Source organism: Sinocyclocheilus anshuiensis, unplaced genomic scaffold (genome assembly GCF_001515605.1).
Source record: "Sinocyclocheilus anshuiensis isolate Anshui unplaced genomic scaffold, SAMN03320099.WGS_v1.1 scaffold916, whole genome shotgun sequence".
Lineage (NCBI taxonomy): Eukaryota > Metazoa > Chordata > Actinopteri > Cypriniformes > Cyprinidae > Sinocyclocheilus > Sinocyclocheilus anshuiensis.
Genome location: NW_015548264.1, coordinates 2,253,081 through 2,270,466, shown reverse-complemented (window position 1 = coordinate 2,270,466; position 17,386 = coordinate 2,253,081). Strand labels below are relative to the sequence as shown.

At 40.5% G+C, this 17,386-nt stretch overlaps 1 protein-coding gene across 1 annotated transcript in view; it reads left to right on the top strand.

Annotated features, from left to right (window-relative positions):
* Nucleotides 1-280: 280 nt before the first annotated feature.
* Nucleotides 281-17,386, top strand: part of LOC107655554 (protein piccolo-like) — a 42,961-nt gene continuing 25,855 nt past the window's right edge. The window contains exons 1-4 of the mRNA XM_016443071.1: nucleotides 281-614; nucleotides 2,546-3,659; nucleotides 4,498-5,577; nucleotides 14,887-17,268. Of these exons, the coding sequence (XP_016298557.1) occupies nucleotides 436-614; nucleotides 2,546-3,659; nucleotides 4,498-5,577; nucleotides 14,887-17,268 (4,755 nt within the window). The 5' untranslated portion in view covers nucleotides 281-435. The remainder of the gene's footprint in view (nucleotides 615-2,545; nucleotides 3,660-4,497; nucleotides 5,578-14,886; nucleotides 17,269-17,386) is intronic.

Here is a 17,386-nt window from a genome sequence, read left to right as displayed (position 1 = left end):
GTTCCAGGTTTTGTTACTACAAAACCAGCTGCTCTCCACCAAATCGGTTCGTTAATTAGGGAATTATTGGCTCGGCTTGAAAGCAAAATAAACGGTAATTATGAGAAGATTTGTTCATTCTAAGACGCTTTGTCCCTTTAATTCCGTTTTTTCCAACGGCGACGTTTTATGATCACCTGTGAGAGGCGGGACATGCGCGTTGGATGGATGGAGGAGGGAGGCGCACAACTCTAGACCAACACCCGCACGGAGAGGCTATGCTCTCATAGCGTGCGTTATCGCCACAGAGACCCTCGACTGAAACGGAGAAACAAAACGCCATGCATCCAAAACAACCGCGGATACCGACGCCGTCGCCTTATTCCGGACATTAAGAGCCGTATCGCCGCGTAATTAGCTGGAGGGAGGGGGATTAAAAGGGAAAGGGGGTCGATCATGGGGAACGAAGCGAGCCTCGAAGGCGGCGAAGGGGCGCTCGCTGGATTACCAGCGGGACTCGCACCTGATGGGAAGGGTGGCTTCAAGATGCCCGCTGGGGTGGAGGCAGACCTCACTAATCTATCTGAGGAGGAAAGAAAGCAGCTTGTGGCCGCTATGGCCAAAGCGCAGTCCAGGCAAGTTGAAGTGTCTATAAATGTTTGCCGTGATGATGATGTCCGTTCCTCCAGTGCCAGAGCGCTTGCATTGGACGCGTCGATGATGTGCTTGTGTTTTGATCATCAGGGCACTGCAGGTTGGCACATCACGACAGCAGCACCGATGCAAAACATGATCACACCCATTCACGCTCTTGCTGCATGTTTCCGGCCGTTTTATAGCGATATATTTTATCCAGCCCAATTTTCAGCCATGCATATGATTGCAATTTAGTACCTCCTTAGTGCACTTCTGTTTTATAGCTATACATATCGGTATAACCTACCGCTGATTTGAACGAAACGCATTTTTTATCATTAGTATCATCATCGTTAATATGGTGGGACACTGTATGTGCACAGTGGATGTGCATAGTATTTGAATGAATGTAGTTTTCTTTAAACCACCTTATTCAATCCATGCAAGACACCAGGGTTATAGATTGAATTAAAAATAAGCATTTCCTTGAAAAATATGAATCCATACTGACAAATATCCGTCCTCTGTGTATCCAGATATCCGTTGCGTTCTCCATGCACACTCCATCTTCCTCCTATGGGCTGTGTAGGTGATGTCATGAGCAGCTTTGGAAAACACTGCCTGAGAATAACACACGTCTATGAAAATTCGATCACTTGAAAGCACGCGATCGACATTCCATTTGACATGATCTCATTCGTAAGCTAATTGAATTGTGTCTTTAAAGTTTCTTAGGCGTAAATGTGTTATTTTTACCCAAGCGCAAATGGGGGGAGGGGGTATAAATATTAATATGACTAAATATAGCACTGCAAGCACAAATGCCATTATGCTCATTGATCGCTTTTGCTTATTTTTGGGGAGCGTGCGTGTAGTATTACACCTGAAAACAAGGACTGCGTTACAGTTAAATATATTATATATTGTTCGCTGTCCGTGGTGCTGAAACGCGTGCAGTGCTGCCTAAGTGAAGAGCGCCGCTCGATCAGAAACAATACGAATATTAGACGTGGCGTGATTATCTTTTATGGGAGGCTGAATGACAGGACACTCAAATATATGTAAAAATAACGCCCATGAGAACCACTAACCGTTTAAGATGCTGTGCTGAACAGCCACTGAGCTAACAATAGTGATGCACTGAAATTAAATTATGGTGAAAATGGGCCAAAAACCAAGAAATGTTACTTTAAATTAGCCTTTATTTTTGATAAATAAATTCTATTAAACTTATCATATTTTGATAAGTAATTACACTTCTTTTTTCTTCAGTTGGCATTACTAGAATAACATAAAGGCCAGAGAAACTTTACAGATGTAAAAACTAACCAAGAGAGCAGTCTTCTGGCATGGGAACTTTAATACCCTAACTGGGAAACTCAAATATGTTTGTTAAATTTTTGAACACAATGTGAAGGTTATAGGTAACCATTGGTATATAATTTGAGGGCATATAATATTAATTTTGGCCTTTTTTGTGGCTTTTAAGTTCTGGCGCATCCTTAGTTAGCCTTTGTATTTCTTTTCTTTCACATTTAATTGTGATAAAAATATTGACAATTAACGTTGTTTTTGACTTCTTCTGTGTGTTTTGTTGCTGCAGTCTCTTAGAATGAATAAACTATTTAAATATTGTTCACTGACAACAGTAATAGACTGCATATGTATTGTGGATATGTCTCAATCTTGTTTGTCTTACGTTGTGACCACGAAGCCAATTTTAGATTTACATTTTTCTGCTGCATGAATTTTGCTTCTGATTTGAATGTCTGAATAATTTGCATTGGCCTTTGAAATGTATTTTTCGAATTTATACAGAATAGCTATTACGTAAATAAAGTACATTTCAGTTAATCACAGATTTTTCTAAATCTATGTTGACTTGAGACTAATGAATGTGAAGTTGACCTTATGTCTGTTCACTCCACAGGCCACCAGAGACTCAAGCTGGTGGCACCAGAGTCCCAGCAGGTCTCAGTAAAAGTCGGACTGTAGATGCATTTGGAGAGGGGCCGCCTCCCAAGCCAAAGCCTGGACGGAGCCCCTCCTCCCTCAGCCTCCTTGAGTCACGTTTCCGGCAGGAGCCCAAAGACCCAGAACAACCACGAGCTGGCATGTTCTCGTCTGGCTTCTTGAGTGGGGCCAACCCCCTGAGTGCGGTCTCTTCTGCTGTCTCCTCTGCCAGCATCCCAAAGTTTAGTTTGTTTGGTGATGATGAGGAAGAGGTGCCTGCAAAGCAGGAAGGAAAGCCTCCTGGCCCACAGAGTGGAGCGGGCAAGGGTCCTCCGCAGCAAGGGAGTAAGCCACCTCAGCAAGGTCCACCTAAAGGACAGGGGCCTGAAGGTAAACCTGGAGGTCCTGGTCCCCAACAACAAGGACCCAAACCTGGTGGACCAGGACCTCAACAAGGACCCAAACCTGGGGGACCAGCATCCCAACAGCAGGGACCTAAAACTGGGGGACCAGGACCCCAACAGGGACCCAAACCTGGGGGACCAGGACCCCAACAGCAGGGACCTAAACCTGGTGGACCAGGACCCCAACAGGGACCCAAACCTGGGGGACCAGGACCCCAACAGCAGGGACCTAAACCTGGGGGACCAGGACCCCAACAGGGACCCAAACCTGGGGGACCAGGACCCCAACAGCAGGGACCTAAACCTGGTGGACCAGGACCCCAACAGGGACCCAAACCTGGGGGACCAGGACCTCAACAGGGACCCAAACCTGGGGGACCAGGAGCCCAACAACAGGGACCTAAACCTGGTGAACCAGGACCTCAACAGCAAGGACCCAAACCTGGAGGCCCAGGCCCCCAGCAACAAGGGCCTGGGAAACCTGGTCCAGGGGTTGCAGCAAAACCCAGTGGACCTCAACAGCAGGGTAAACCTGGGCCGGTGGCTCAAGGGAAAGCAATGTGTCCTCTTTGTAATTCTACAGAGCTGAATCTGCAGGCTAAAGACCAGCCACCCAACTACAACACCTGCACTCAGTGCAAACAGCAGGTGTGCAACCTGTGCGGCTTCAGTCCACCAGACTCAGCGGTAAGAGACATATCTGCTGCCTTCACTCCATCATTCACATAGATCTCACACTGGTCTCACTTTTTACCCAGATATAGATAAGAGGGACATATACTGTCAGCTTTTCGTACACAATGTACAAGGCTCTATTATTCTAGTCTTTCTTTGAAGACATCAGCAAAATCAGTTCATATTTTTTTATTAAAGCTGCAGGGTTTTGTTTTAATAACCCTTCTTTGGTTCTGCCTAAAATGCTGCTTGCACTAATTCCTCTCATCCATGAGTTTGGGAGGAAAATATTGGCGCAGAAGGAGGAAGATTATCAAGGTCACTTACATCACCCAGACAGGAAGTGGAGAAAGTTGTTTTTCAATGTGTTTAGGAACTACATTCATCAGTTATAAAGGCAGTGATTATACAGACGTTTGGCATTATTCCTGGTCCCTGTTAGAGAGAATAACAGTATTACTCACACAGTGATGAGTGTACAGTGTTAGTCTTGTTTTTTAAAGGATTTTAAAGTGTGCATTGCAATAAATGACTCAGCCAAACCAACAATAAAAGTAAATTAAATGTTATTCATATAATTAAATCAGAAATTCATGACTTTCAGAGCTTACTAATCAATCCAATAAGAATAAAGGATTACAAAGAATAAATGATAACAGCAAGTTCTCCACAAATTAATATGTTGCATTGCATACTGGGTGTTTCTGTTGAGTGGCTGGCTATATAAATGAAAATATTTTGATTGCTATTTTCTAATGAGCTTGAGGTAATGCAAATCAATATTCTTACAGAAATGGTATTTGCTGCATCTGTGTTTGTGTGCCTTGACTTTCTCTGTTTGTTTCCACAGGGTAAGGAATGGTTGTGTCTGAACTGTCAGATGCAGCGGGCAGTGGGTGGCATGGACCCTCCTGGACCTCCAATGATGAAACAGCCCCCCAAGCAGGGTTCTGCACCTCCCTCCCCACAAAGGAAAGAGTCACCGTCTGGGTCTCCCTCTAAGGGTGAGCCAGGGAAGAAGCCCCCAATGCTGACCAAACAACAGAGTATTGCTGATACTGGGAAAGGAAGTACACCTCCAACTACACCAAAATCTGGACCACAGCAGGGACCTCAGCCAGGACAACTAGGGGCCAAGTGTGGACAGCCTCCACCTCTTCAAAAACCTTCACAGAGCCCAAAAGGTAGTCCTCAGCCTTCTCCAGCAAAAACTACTCCAAAACAAGATGGAGGGGGCTTTTTTGGAGGATTTGGTCTGGGAGGATTGACAGAGGTGACAAAACCCTCTGTAGGTGCTCAGGCTAGCGAGTCAGTCGCAGGAAAACTCTTTGGTGGTTTTGGTGGGTCGTCCAAACCTCAGGCCGGCTCTACTGCTCAGGCCAGCGAGTCGGTCACTGGAAAACTCTTCAGTGGGTTCAGTGGTCTCACAGAGTCGGCTAAACCTACGCCAGCAAGTTCTCAGTCTGCCGAGAGCGTGTCTGGAAAGATGTTTGGTTTTGGCTCTTCCATCCTGAGCTCTGCCACCAATCTCATTTCTGGGGAGGAATCAAAGTCTCCCCCAGAATCTCCTCCAGGATCGCCCCCTGATTCCCCCGTTGGATCTGAAGCAGACTCCCCTCCCGGATCCCTCCCTGACTCAGGCTCAGAGTCACCTCCTGACACACCACCTGCTTATTCCAAAGACACAGCATCTCCAAAACCTACAGCTGCTGAAGGAAAAACATCAGCGGACATGCCCCCTCCAAAATCGACAGAAGTAGAGGGGCCTCTGACACCAGTTTCAGGCTCTGAGGCCCAGTCCTGCTGTCCACTCTGTAAAGTGAAGCTGAACATGGGATCAGGAGAGTCACCTAACTATAGCACCTGTACAGAGTGCCAGAAGACTGTGTGCAACCTGTGTGGATTCAACCCCACTCCACATCTCTCAGAGGTAAGAGTTCTGCTGCAGCTCTTTGTTAAAGTGTTTTTGAGCAATTCTTTACCTTAGTTTATTGGTGTATTTCCTATTAAAACAGGAAGTTGGGCCGGAACACCTCAAAGAACTTGTTCTGTTTTTAGCTGCCTGTAGCTTTTAGTTTTTCATCACGGCCAGCAACACTAAAAGACTATTTATGCTACTTACGTTAGCTTGTCGTAGGCAGGTGGTATTTATAATTTAGGAGGATGGGACATGCTTATTCTAGAGGGCATTTTATTGGACAAGAATTTGTATATGTGCTGTGAACAAAAGTTTGTTTTGGTCAGTTTTTGAGGTGTGCATACTGTATGTGCTCCTTTTTTTATAGTAATCAAAGGTGTGATTTACAATGGGTTTTGGGTGATCTACGGTTCAAGCATTTCTCTTTTGCTGTTGCTCTTTGAAGTTTTATTGTTCTGTTGCATTATACATAAGTCTTCATCATTCCTGTCCCTGTTTACTTAAAAAGCTTGACACTTCACTGTGTAATCCAATGCACTCTGAACCTTTTCGAGTGAATGTGTTTAAGAATGTGTCTGCACTCATAGTCTGATCCCATCTCAGATGACTCACCAACTCACTTCCTGTTGGAAATTAGCCTTTGCTTTTTAGTGAACTCAGAAGGTAGGGAGGTATGTTTTAATGTTTTTAAAAATGAGCAAAGGAATATATTTGAGAGGATTGTTCATCTAAAAATGAAAATTCTGTCATTTACTCACCCTCATGAAGAATAAATTTAAATTTTTAGGTGAACTATGTAAAATGATAACTTTAATGTGTTTATTATGCATAAAATTTGCTGTCATTTTATGATTCATATTAGCATGAGTTGCCTAGATGAAGGATCTAGACCTCGCGGACTTTTGTTGATTAATAGGTTCTATAATTAGTTACTATATATTCTATAATTACCTACTAAATTATAATGTATAGTAGCTAATTACAGTAGCTAATTACAGGGTTCCCACAGTCTTGGAATGCCTGGAAATATCAGGTTTTAAAATTTAGATTTTTTTTTCTTCCCAGACCTTATAAAGTTGCAAAAATGCTTTTGCTCTTTGTGATTTGGCTGTGTAGAGCAACACTTGCATGCAGACCGGTGTGTCAACATCAGTCTGTCTGGTGAGGGTAACTGCCTATGTGACTCGGAGCTAATAATTGTCTCCTATGGGACACAAAGTTGTCTTCCTGGAGCTGTATCAAATCTCACAATATGTGTGTGTGTGTGTGTGTTTTATTTTTTTTTAATGTAAGTGTATTTGGCTATGACTATGATCATTTAAATGTATTCATTTGAAGTTCTGTCCTCCAACATACAAACGTGAAGTGTTTTTCATATGGAAAGAAGCCACTATATTAAACTGGTAACCAAATCAGTTGCTGCAGAATAAGCCTAATCGGGTATATTCTGATACATTTTGTGGTAGTGGTTATTAATATTATAATTATTATACAGTGCATGTTTTTTTGTGTGAAATAAAACGTTCTGCTTACTGTGGTAAATAGTAAATTTTTGTATAGTTCTTTGTAACAAGAATTGTTATTCCAAGTGAGAGCATGTCTTTAAACAAATTATAACATTCCTCAAGGGAACTTCACGTGTTATTCCATCCGTATGAACAGATTTTGCTAAGCTGACATGTTTTGACCTCGACGCTGCGGCCTTTGATGGCTCTCATGTGTAAAACACCCCCTGTGTTTGATCGTGGGTTTGTACACCAGGTTTCTCATTCTCTCTGTAATCCCGTGAGTCTATTTCAGGTTTTCCAAGCAGATTAGCCTGAGCATTTGCGTCTGGTTTCACCTCACATGGTGCAGCCAATGACTTCACTTATTATACTGTCAAGAGTACCCTACCAAGATGGCTGACAACACTGATCCCCATTTAGCTTAGACCAGAACTGAAAGCAGAGACAGTCCTGTCATTTTTAACTGCAGACAGGCCTTATTATAGTAGACGTTAATGCATGAGACTACATGCCTTTGCAGTGTGTTGTTTATTCGTTAGATCGTCCTGATCAAAAAGGCTCAAGGCCGTACAAAATTGCGTTATCAGGATCCATTTGAAGAACATCCTCACTTGAGATTAGATTTAGTCTCTCTCTCTCTTCCTGTGAGATTTCAACAATACTTGTGCTACTGTGACAATGTGGGGCGAGTGTGCATGTGAGAGTTTGTGTAGTAATCTGTTTGAGCTAACAGGATTTAAAGGGCAACAGCTGAGTTTTTCTAAAGGCCACTGTAGGGCCATATTTTAAAATCTCTCAATATGTACAACAAGGGTTTAATGACACACTTTAGCTTTCAAAGATTGTCTCTATTTCTCTTCATTGTTTCTCTTACCTATGTCTCTAGTGGCAACACACCTTCTCCATCAGATTTTTCACTTATTCATGTGACTGGAATTCCTTGTGGCGCTGCTCCTCTGCCTCATCTAACTCTCTCCTAACTCCCATTCTGTCTCTATTCTTTCTTCATCTTCATTCTTGGCATTTCTCACTGGTTGTTTTGAAGGCTGGAAATGTTCCCTAGACCATCACAGACTGTGTATAATATAAAACACAAAGCATTTAAGAATCTGCCCAGAATCTAACATGCTCTATTTATTTAAACTAGTGCTGTCAAACAATTGATCACGATTAATCGCATCCTAAATAAAAGTTTTTGTTTACATAATACATATGCACGTATATATTTTGAAAATATTTACATGCATTTACATGCATATATTTATATAATTTATTATATATATAAATATATTTAATATATAAACATAACATATTCGTCTTAAATATATATGTGCATGTGTGTGCATTTATATATACATAATAAATATACACGGTACACACCCATATATTATGTAAACAAAAACTTTTATTTTGCATGCGATTAATCGTTTGACAGCACTAATTTAAACGAACATTTTGCTCAAGTCTTGCAGGAACATTTCAGGTTCAATGTAAGTTGAGCTCAACCAACAGCACTTGTGTCATAATGTTGATAACCTCTAATGTAATTTCAGCTTCATTTTCGATGTCTGTCCTATGCTAAAAATCAAGTATCTGGGTTACAGTGAGGCATAACAGAAGTGAATGGGGTTAAGCCATTCACAATAAAATACTGACTATTGCAGTATTATAACCACAAGACATAATCAAAATGCATGCATAATTACAATGGACATCTCAAAATGAATTTTTGTGGAAATAAACATGATGCTACCAATGCTGTTGATTAAACTTTACTTGTTCTGAACATGAAATACTCCTTTAACTTGACAGTATTTAACCCAGGACATTTAATTGTATCCGCAGACTCTAATCAGATTCTTTTGTTTAACTATTAGCCTATATCAATGTTTTTAGTGGTCCAAATTCGTAATTGGCAGGACTGCGCTTAGTTGCACATGTCATTTTAGCTGATAAGCTATTCAACATCATCCTTTTATCGCTAATGAGGTAGGCATTGTTGGACAAATCAGGTGTGACGCTTTTTCTGTGTGGCACAGTGTTGACAGTTTCACAACAGTCCCACAGAGACCTGGACCAGGGATTAGATTTCACACTCTCGGGTGTTTTTTTTTCTTTCTTCGGTTGGCCATCTGCCTTAGGCTTTGAGTCACTTGCCAGCCACCTGATGTGTCATCCCTCCCCACAATGCACCCCCACCTCAAAGATGACCCATTCATTCCATGCATACAGTCACAAACAGCCCAGTGTAACATGAAATCAAGTGCATGTTGTTTGTCTTTTGCCATGCCTCTATTCTCCAAGGTTTTGCCCACGCACTCATGCTCACTGTGACCCATCCACCTCCCACTCCACCAGTGTAATAGATTTAGTTGACTCCCCTTCCTCAGTATTTCCAGCCCGGGGTCAGGTACAGCACTGCGTGGCCTCCCTCAGAGCAGAACTCCACAGTTTTACATAATCAACCACCTCCCTAAATCTGAACATCCAGCAGCCAGAACTGCTTCATGCTATTTTGCTGTCTCTCTATAGCTGCAGAGCAGGCGTGATTGCATTCTGGCTTTGATAAAAAGGATGCATTTCAACAGAGAATAATATTGTCAATATGCATTTCACCAGTTTACATACAAGTCGAAATGAAATCATAATTTACTTTCTAAATATGCGTTCCTAGTCTCAATGTGCATGACTCCTCATTGCAAATTATTCCAAAGAAATAAATTTAACATTTTACTTAAAGCCTTTATGTATAAAGCATTATAAAGGGTTATTAAAGGCTATATTGCATTATAATTATTCATAATGTGCTTTGTAATACATTATATCTTGTCATAAATAATTATAACCGAATTTAAAATGCATAGTTTAACAATAAATTGATAAGTGTTATAATGTCTTAACTGTGGTTACAACTTTACATGACACATGTACAATGCATTATAAGGTGCATTACAAGGCATAATTAATGCATTAAAACTACTTTTATAATGCATTATATGTAAAGGCTTTAAAGGGTTAGTTCACCACAAAATGAAAATAGTGTTAATTGCGTTAAATTATTTTAACGCATTAAGGATTGTAAAATTAATTGCATGCGTTAACGTGTTAACGTTGACAGCCCTAATACATACAGGTGCATCTCAATACAATGTGCAATCAGTGCGTCAAGAGCACTCATACACGCATTATTATAATGGACTCACGCGTGCTTACTGTACGACTCCTGTACGCCACCGCAATCGTCTTTACCTTGTTTGCAGTATTCATCCATCAAAACTTTTCTAGCGAGACTGGTTATCCAGTCGAGAAAACGTAGTTTGCGTGTCATCTGGCCATACAGCGGTGGGATGTGTTAACAATCCGTTCAGTTTGTACTTCACACAGCGCGTGTGACGTGTGAGGGCTCGCGCTCTTTAGAGACAATCACAGAATATGACAGCTCGTGTTTTAAAGCCTTTGAGTTGAATTACTGAAATAAATGAACTTTTCCACGACATTCTAATTTATTGAGATGCACCTGTACATACATACATGCATACAATTGAAACGTTTAAAAAATAAATAATATGTTACATGTATTGACAGGATCAGCTGGATAAACAAGTTCCTCCCAAATTTTGCACGTCTGTTTACATTTTTGTCTAGAAATGAGAAGTTAAACTCCTTAATTCTTCCAAATACTTCAGCTTGAACACTTCATATCCGCTTTAAAGAGCTACTCAACCTTCCTCTGTCTGCTTGTTCTGTTCCCATAACTACAGTGCCGTCTCGCAATCTGTCTATTTGATCACTTTATATAATGTGTACAGACGTGTGTGTATGTTTGCCTTCCATCGCCATGGAGATCTGTCCGCCTGTCTGTTTGATTATGATGTTTGCTTTGTTTATCTTTAGCAATCTTCTGATTTCTAGCCTGCATTTCTTAATAACACCTCTGAGTCTCTTAATCTACAGGACGGTGTGTCCATGTGAATGTCCTGTCACGCTGAGGCACCAAATATTTGTTTTATCTGGAGTTTCAAATATTCATTATTTGTTCTTGGCTTAATCATACAGTGTGACTTAATTTGTCCAGTCTATCTGTATTTTATTCTACCTGTCTGTCTGGCTCGCAGTCAAAGCTGTGCCTCTGTACTCTTTTGTACATTGAGGCAAAAATAGCCACAGTGGCAAAAGAGTGGTAGAGGCAGAGCCAAGAATGACTGCAGGACATCATGGGAGATGTTCCTCTTTGTGGCAGCAAGCTTTTATTGCCGTGTATGTGACTGTGTGTGTTTTCCTTTGAACTCAAAAGGCTCTCTTTTAGGCCAGACGCATTCCTGCAGTGTCCACCACGTGCCATCCTGTCCCTGATGTTTTGAAAGCAGTCGTATTTTTAGATGTGAAGGTGTTTTTTGTGTGTATGATGGAGAGACAACCACTAGGCACCCTTTCCATTAAACCAAGCTCCAAACCAAGTGTACAAAGACAGCAATCTCACCACTGAGAACTACACGTGTTATGCTGACTCAAATTTTAATGTGTATCCCTTAATGTGTTGTTAACATCAGACACTTAGTATAATGAAAACTGGCACATTTTAACCGTGCAGGCAGCACCAGGAAATCAGTATGGTGCCAGCACAGAGTCTTACAGGAAGTTTGAACCTCACACAGACCTACTGTAGCTAGCTAATAAGGAGAGGAAGAGGGGTGGTGGATGTGAGAGGAGGAGAGAAAGAAAGAGCATTGAGAGTGAGAGAGGAGGCGGTGAATGATATTAGAATTTGGAGGAGGAAGTGTGTGGAAAGCTTATTGAGAAAATGTGACTTCCTATTTGTTTGCTTATTGTGCGTTTATGACAGAAGTTGAAAACAGTTTGACTTGAATACTTAATTTGGTCACATTTGAATCTATAAATTAAATAAAAAGGCTTATTCTGTGTATCTAAATCTAGATACATTTACAGTATACTTGCAGTTACTATTATAGTTTTGATAATCCTACATTACTAGCCCTTTAAACATTTACCTTAGTAACCAGTGATTCTACCAAAATGCAGTTATTGTGTCACTTCAGTTAAACTGTGGTAATTTTTACATCAAAAATTAAAATGACAAGGGTTTGGAAAGCATCTGATTGAAAGTATTGCCATAGTAATGTTTTTTTTTTTTTTTTTTTAACATTTGTAAAAAATAACTGTAAAGAACAAATTTTGATGTAAACTTCGATTCATATGGTAGGTTGTAAGTGAGTGTATTGCATTATCAAAATAAGTCTGTGGCAGTCTTTGGGCTTTTAGTAAATTTAGCTCAGTTTCACACCTTTATTGACAGATTTCACACATACACACATTCTGGCTTTGAGAGTTAGCACACCCATCTGTGCTCATTGGATAGGGATTATAAAGCACAGTTTTCCTGATTGACAGAAATGGAAACTTAAATTCAGATCAGGGGCATGTTCCATAGAAGAAAGAGCTTAAATGTATGTAAGAAAACCTTTTTGTTACACCTTTTGTAATCAAGAAGTTAAAATCCCTCTTGAAATGGTATCCCAATAAATATGAGAGATGGTTTTCTTAGTAAGGAAGGATGGGATGTTTTTTTTCTTACCATGCTTTTTGGAATTTTCATTTTCACAAATACTGCTCTTTTTTTTTTAATTCAAACTTCATGGGATACACTTCCACTGAAAAACTTATGAAATTAAAATGGACTGTTCCATTAACATGCATTTTTTCTATACCCTTTTTTCTCTACACCCTTTGAGGTAAATTTCCCTTTCAAATAATCTGTAATAAATCTCAGATACAATCCCTTATCAGCAACCTGAGATGCTCTAAAGAAGTCTGGCATAGATTATATAGGCCCTCATAAAAAACTTCATGTTGCTCTGTCTGATATTCCTGTCTGCAAACTCAGCAAGTATGAAAGAATGAGTGGTGAGAAGACAAGCGGTGTTTTCAGCCCAAGCCACAAATCATGTGACTGGCTGAACTCTCATTATTTCGTATCAGTTCCAGTCTCTTCACCTTTGAGGCTGCTGGATTTAATGCCTCTGTCTGTGAGGCTAGTAAATCTTAGTGCTTTTTGAAATACATGAGTATGCTAGCCAGATCATGCAGAGGTAGTTAGCTGTTAGTGGCCAGAGATTGAATAAAATTACTCAAAATTGATGTTTCATACTATAATTGAAGTCGATAGCCTGTGAGTCAAATAGATTCGTTTTTTTTATTCAGTTCCAAGACCAAGTCTACATTGCCTCTATCTGATCTTGTCATTTGTTATATGGCACATGGGCAGATCACTTTGTTGCTGATGAATTGCATAAAAAGGAGTTGAGCGCAACTTTCATTTTCAAGTCCAAGTTTCAGTTTCAAGCTGTATTAAAAGTGAGAGCAGACATCTGTTTTTGCTTATCGTTATAATAATTGGCAGTAATGCGATTCAGGGAACTTTACTGCAGTGTTTGACCAGACTGAAAGTCTTTACATTTTTGTTTTCCTAATTTCCTTGATTTGTAGTTGTTGTTCATTTTTTTCCTTAGGAAGGATAATATTTCCTTCTCTTCTGATGTACCTTTCTGCATAATGTTGAAATACAAGTACGTTTCATAAGGTTACAAGCACATCACTCTTTCATCTTATAGGGTTTCATTAGGATTGTGTGTTTTTGTCCTTGAACTCTGTCCTTGCACACCAAATACAGTAATGGGTCTTGCCATACAACTTGTGTGTGGTATGAAATATCCATATCTCAGAATGTCTCTGCCCTCGCGTGGAACAGGGATCCCAGACCTCCTCTAGATTTAGACTACACCCTGCAGCAAAGCCATTGGAGAACCAAAACGTAGCTAAGCATGCCTCAGCACTGAAGCTTAACATAGATCGCTCTGAATTTATGTCAGCCAGTGGGGCATGATTCCTCATGAGAGGATTGCCTGCATGTGGCATCTGCATCCCCCACGAACATGTAATATTCATCTCTGACGTTACCATTTGTGGTGCATCCAGTGTCATGGAGTGCTCTGCTTGACGTCACAAGGTTCAGTACATTTCAGGTGTTGTTCTTTTTGTAGCTTTCAGCAGCTCCAGTGTTTTTCTTTGGAAAATACATATTTCAAATCTAAATAAAGTCCTGTGGGCTGGAATATCTGGGAAAACAGCCATTATAAACAGTTGTTAGTTTTAGTTGAGCTGTGTTCAAATCTCAATCACAGCTTAAGTGGAGGATGGAATTTTTCCCCATGTGGTCTCTCAAGTAAATTATGCTGAAAGGATGCTAGTTTCTGTGAACAACTACAGTATAGACCACATTTCCTTTACTGCATTTTCCAATGTGTTTGCTAGCAGATTTAATTGTCTGTAAATAGATAATTTTGTGTAGCCTACTTTTGTGAGTTGGAGGAATACCATACAGTATATCCACACAGCACTGCTTAAAGCTGCTTAATCTTTTAGCTTGTTTTACTTCACTATTAGCCTAAAAATAAAGACGAATACACCCACCACCACACATACAAATGTATATGCGTTCACTCCATATATTCACTAGCATCTGTAAACTGTTGAGGTGCAGTTTTTGCTGAACAGGTTTTTCTGACATTTAACTGATAAAGGTTCATCCCATACTATTAATAATAAATGAACAATCTTTTAAGTTACATACATTTAAAAAGCACTCCAGAAATAGAGTGAGTTATCCTCTGCTGTATTATTAGAGGTTTATTAGTTAAATGTGTTGTGAAACATGGTAAAATCTCTGAATCAGAGGTAACTTTAACTTAACTTTCAATACTTCATCTCAAATCTGCTATTATTCCTTTTTTTACAGAAAGAATGGCTCTGCCTAAACTGCCAGACCCAAAGGGCTCTCTCTGGGCAACTTGGGGATATGCCACCTCCACCTTCTCCATCCAAGCTACCAGCCAAACACGAACCCACCCCTTCCTCCTCCCCAGCCCGTTCTGCATCCTCCACCCCTTCCTCTTCTGCACCTACTGCCACTGCCACCCCCACCAAAGGGCTAACACGGATGCCCAGCATAACTCAGGCCCCAGCTGACAAGTCTGAGCCAGTCTCAGCCAAAGTTGATGCTAAAGATGTCAAAAATACAGATGCAGAACAAGGGGTTACAGCAGAGCCAGTACTGAAGAGTACACAGGTAGTACCAGAAGAGAGCAAAGAACAAGCAACTGGCACCCTGAATGAAAACACAGAGGGCGTAGCAACTATAACTGAGCAAATAGTTAAGGAAGATGCCCCTCCTTCACCTCATGTTTTAAAAGAGACAGCAGATGTTAAAGGGGTAGATGTAGAACAGGCTGAAACTGGTGAACAAACTGAGGACCAAGCAGCGGTACAGAATACAGAGAAAAGTGAGCCAGAACAGTGCCAGGTCAAAAAGACAGAATATGCTAATACATTTGAAACGGAGCCTGAAAGCAGCCAGGAAGCACCTATAATTTATAATGTTATTCAGACCGTTCTGGTTAGTGACATGGAAGCCATTTCAGAAAAAGAAATAGTGCCACAATCCACTGAGACATCAGAGCCAGCCACAGAGATCAAAATGACACAGTCCAATGCAAGCTCTCCTATAAGCAAGGAACCACATAGTCAGACTACAGAGAAACAATCTGAAGAGCTCGCACTACCCTCAAATGTAGATACGGTAGATAACATGCCTGTAAAGGAAAGCTCTATCGAGACAGCAACTACTGATCCTGATCAAAGTAGCATAGGGGATGTGCCAGAGAGGAAACCTGAGGCCTCTGTGCAAATTGAGGCACCAGGGATTGAGTCCAGTGAGCCCCGTGATAATCAGCCATCCTATGATATTACCTATCAGGAAGAATCTGCAGAGCCAGAAAATAGAGCAGATCGACTTGAAAATGGAGTCATAGCAGAGGCCATTTTGAATAACGAATTAACAGAAGAGCAGGTTACAGAAACAACAGAGTTAACCCCCCAAAATAATGTAAATGTATGTGACAAAGAAGAGGTTATAGTAAAAATGCTAGAGATGAAAGATCCATTTGAAAAGTCAGAAGTCACTAGCAAAGATTCTAGTCTTATTGCAAATTATATTTCTGTAGATAATAACGATGAGAATTCTGAAAAAAGTCTAAAAGAAGATAAGATAGAGGTAGAGGACACATCACAAACACAATTAGATGAGCTCTCACAATCTCCAGTTACTGAACTCAACTTCACAGAAGAAATATTGGCGAGTGGATCTGAAAATGTTAGTAAATATAACCCAAAGGATCACTGCACTAAAGAGCTCTGTGTAGAAAGAGAGGATAAGCCACTGGAAAAGGAACAGATGAGCACAGATAAAGTAGTGCTGGAAAAATGTATGCCAGATCAAGCAGGTGGAGATTTAGAGATCCTCAAGAACACAGAGCAGAAAGTCACTCTCAATACTATGCCTGACAACATCAAATTTGAATTTAGTTCTGAAAGCCCTTTCTCTGAACAAGAGATTAGTCCAGATAAAAACATAGAGGAGAAAAAAATGGGGGATACATACCCTCCAGCCCTTCAAGAAGCTGCTCCCAAACCAGAGAAAACAATGTCAGAAACAGAGAAAGTATGTGAGCAAAACACAGAGTCATATGCTGTTATTACAGAGAATGAGAATGAATGTAAAGTCATTAAAGATAAACTATCATCTGTTAATAATCATACTGTTTCAGAGATTGTAGAAAAAAAATTTCCAGTAGAAGAGGAAATTAGGCAAATTCCGGACACTGTGACAGAAAAAGCTCTAGAACAGTCTGTCATGCCAAGAGGTTTTACTGACCAGAAAATAGGAGTCCCCTCATCCCTGGTGGTTAGTAAGCATGAAGATGAAAAAGCAGTAATTGAGATTAAGCCTGAAGAGTTGCAGTCTACACAACAAGTCCAAACCCCTGCTGTAACATCTACTACATCTAGTGTAAAAGATAAATTAGTCAGTGAGGAGCTGATGGAAAAAGCGCTGGTTGTAACTGACCTGGAAGTCACCAAAAAAACTAAACTTGAATCTACAGCTAATTGTGTGCCCCATAGCCTAGACCATGATGTAGAAGTAGCCTCCCCACCATCTACATTTAGCCAACAGGAAAGAAACAAATCCGAGGAGGGGAAGTTGACCTCTGAACCACAAGAAAAATTGGATGATGTGCTACAGCCATTGATAAAGTCTAATGAAATTAATGAATCTGGAGAGGTAACTGTACATGTAGCTGTAGAGGTATAGATATCTTGTAGATAAACTAGGTTCATTGTGTAGACACCTACAGTATCCCACAGTTGATCTCAGGTAGAGGTATAGATAAATTGTAGAA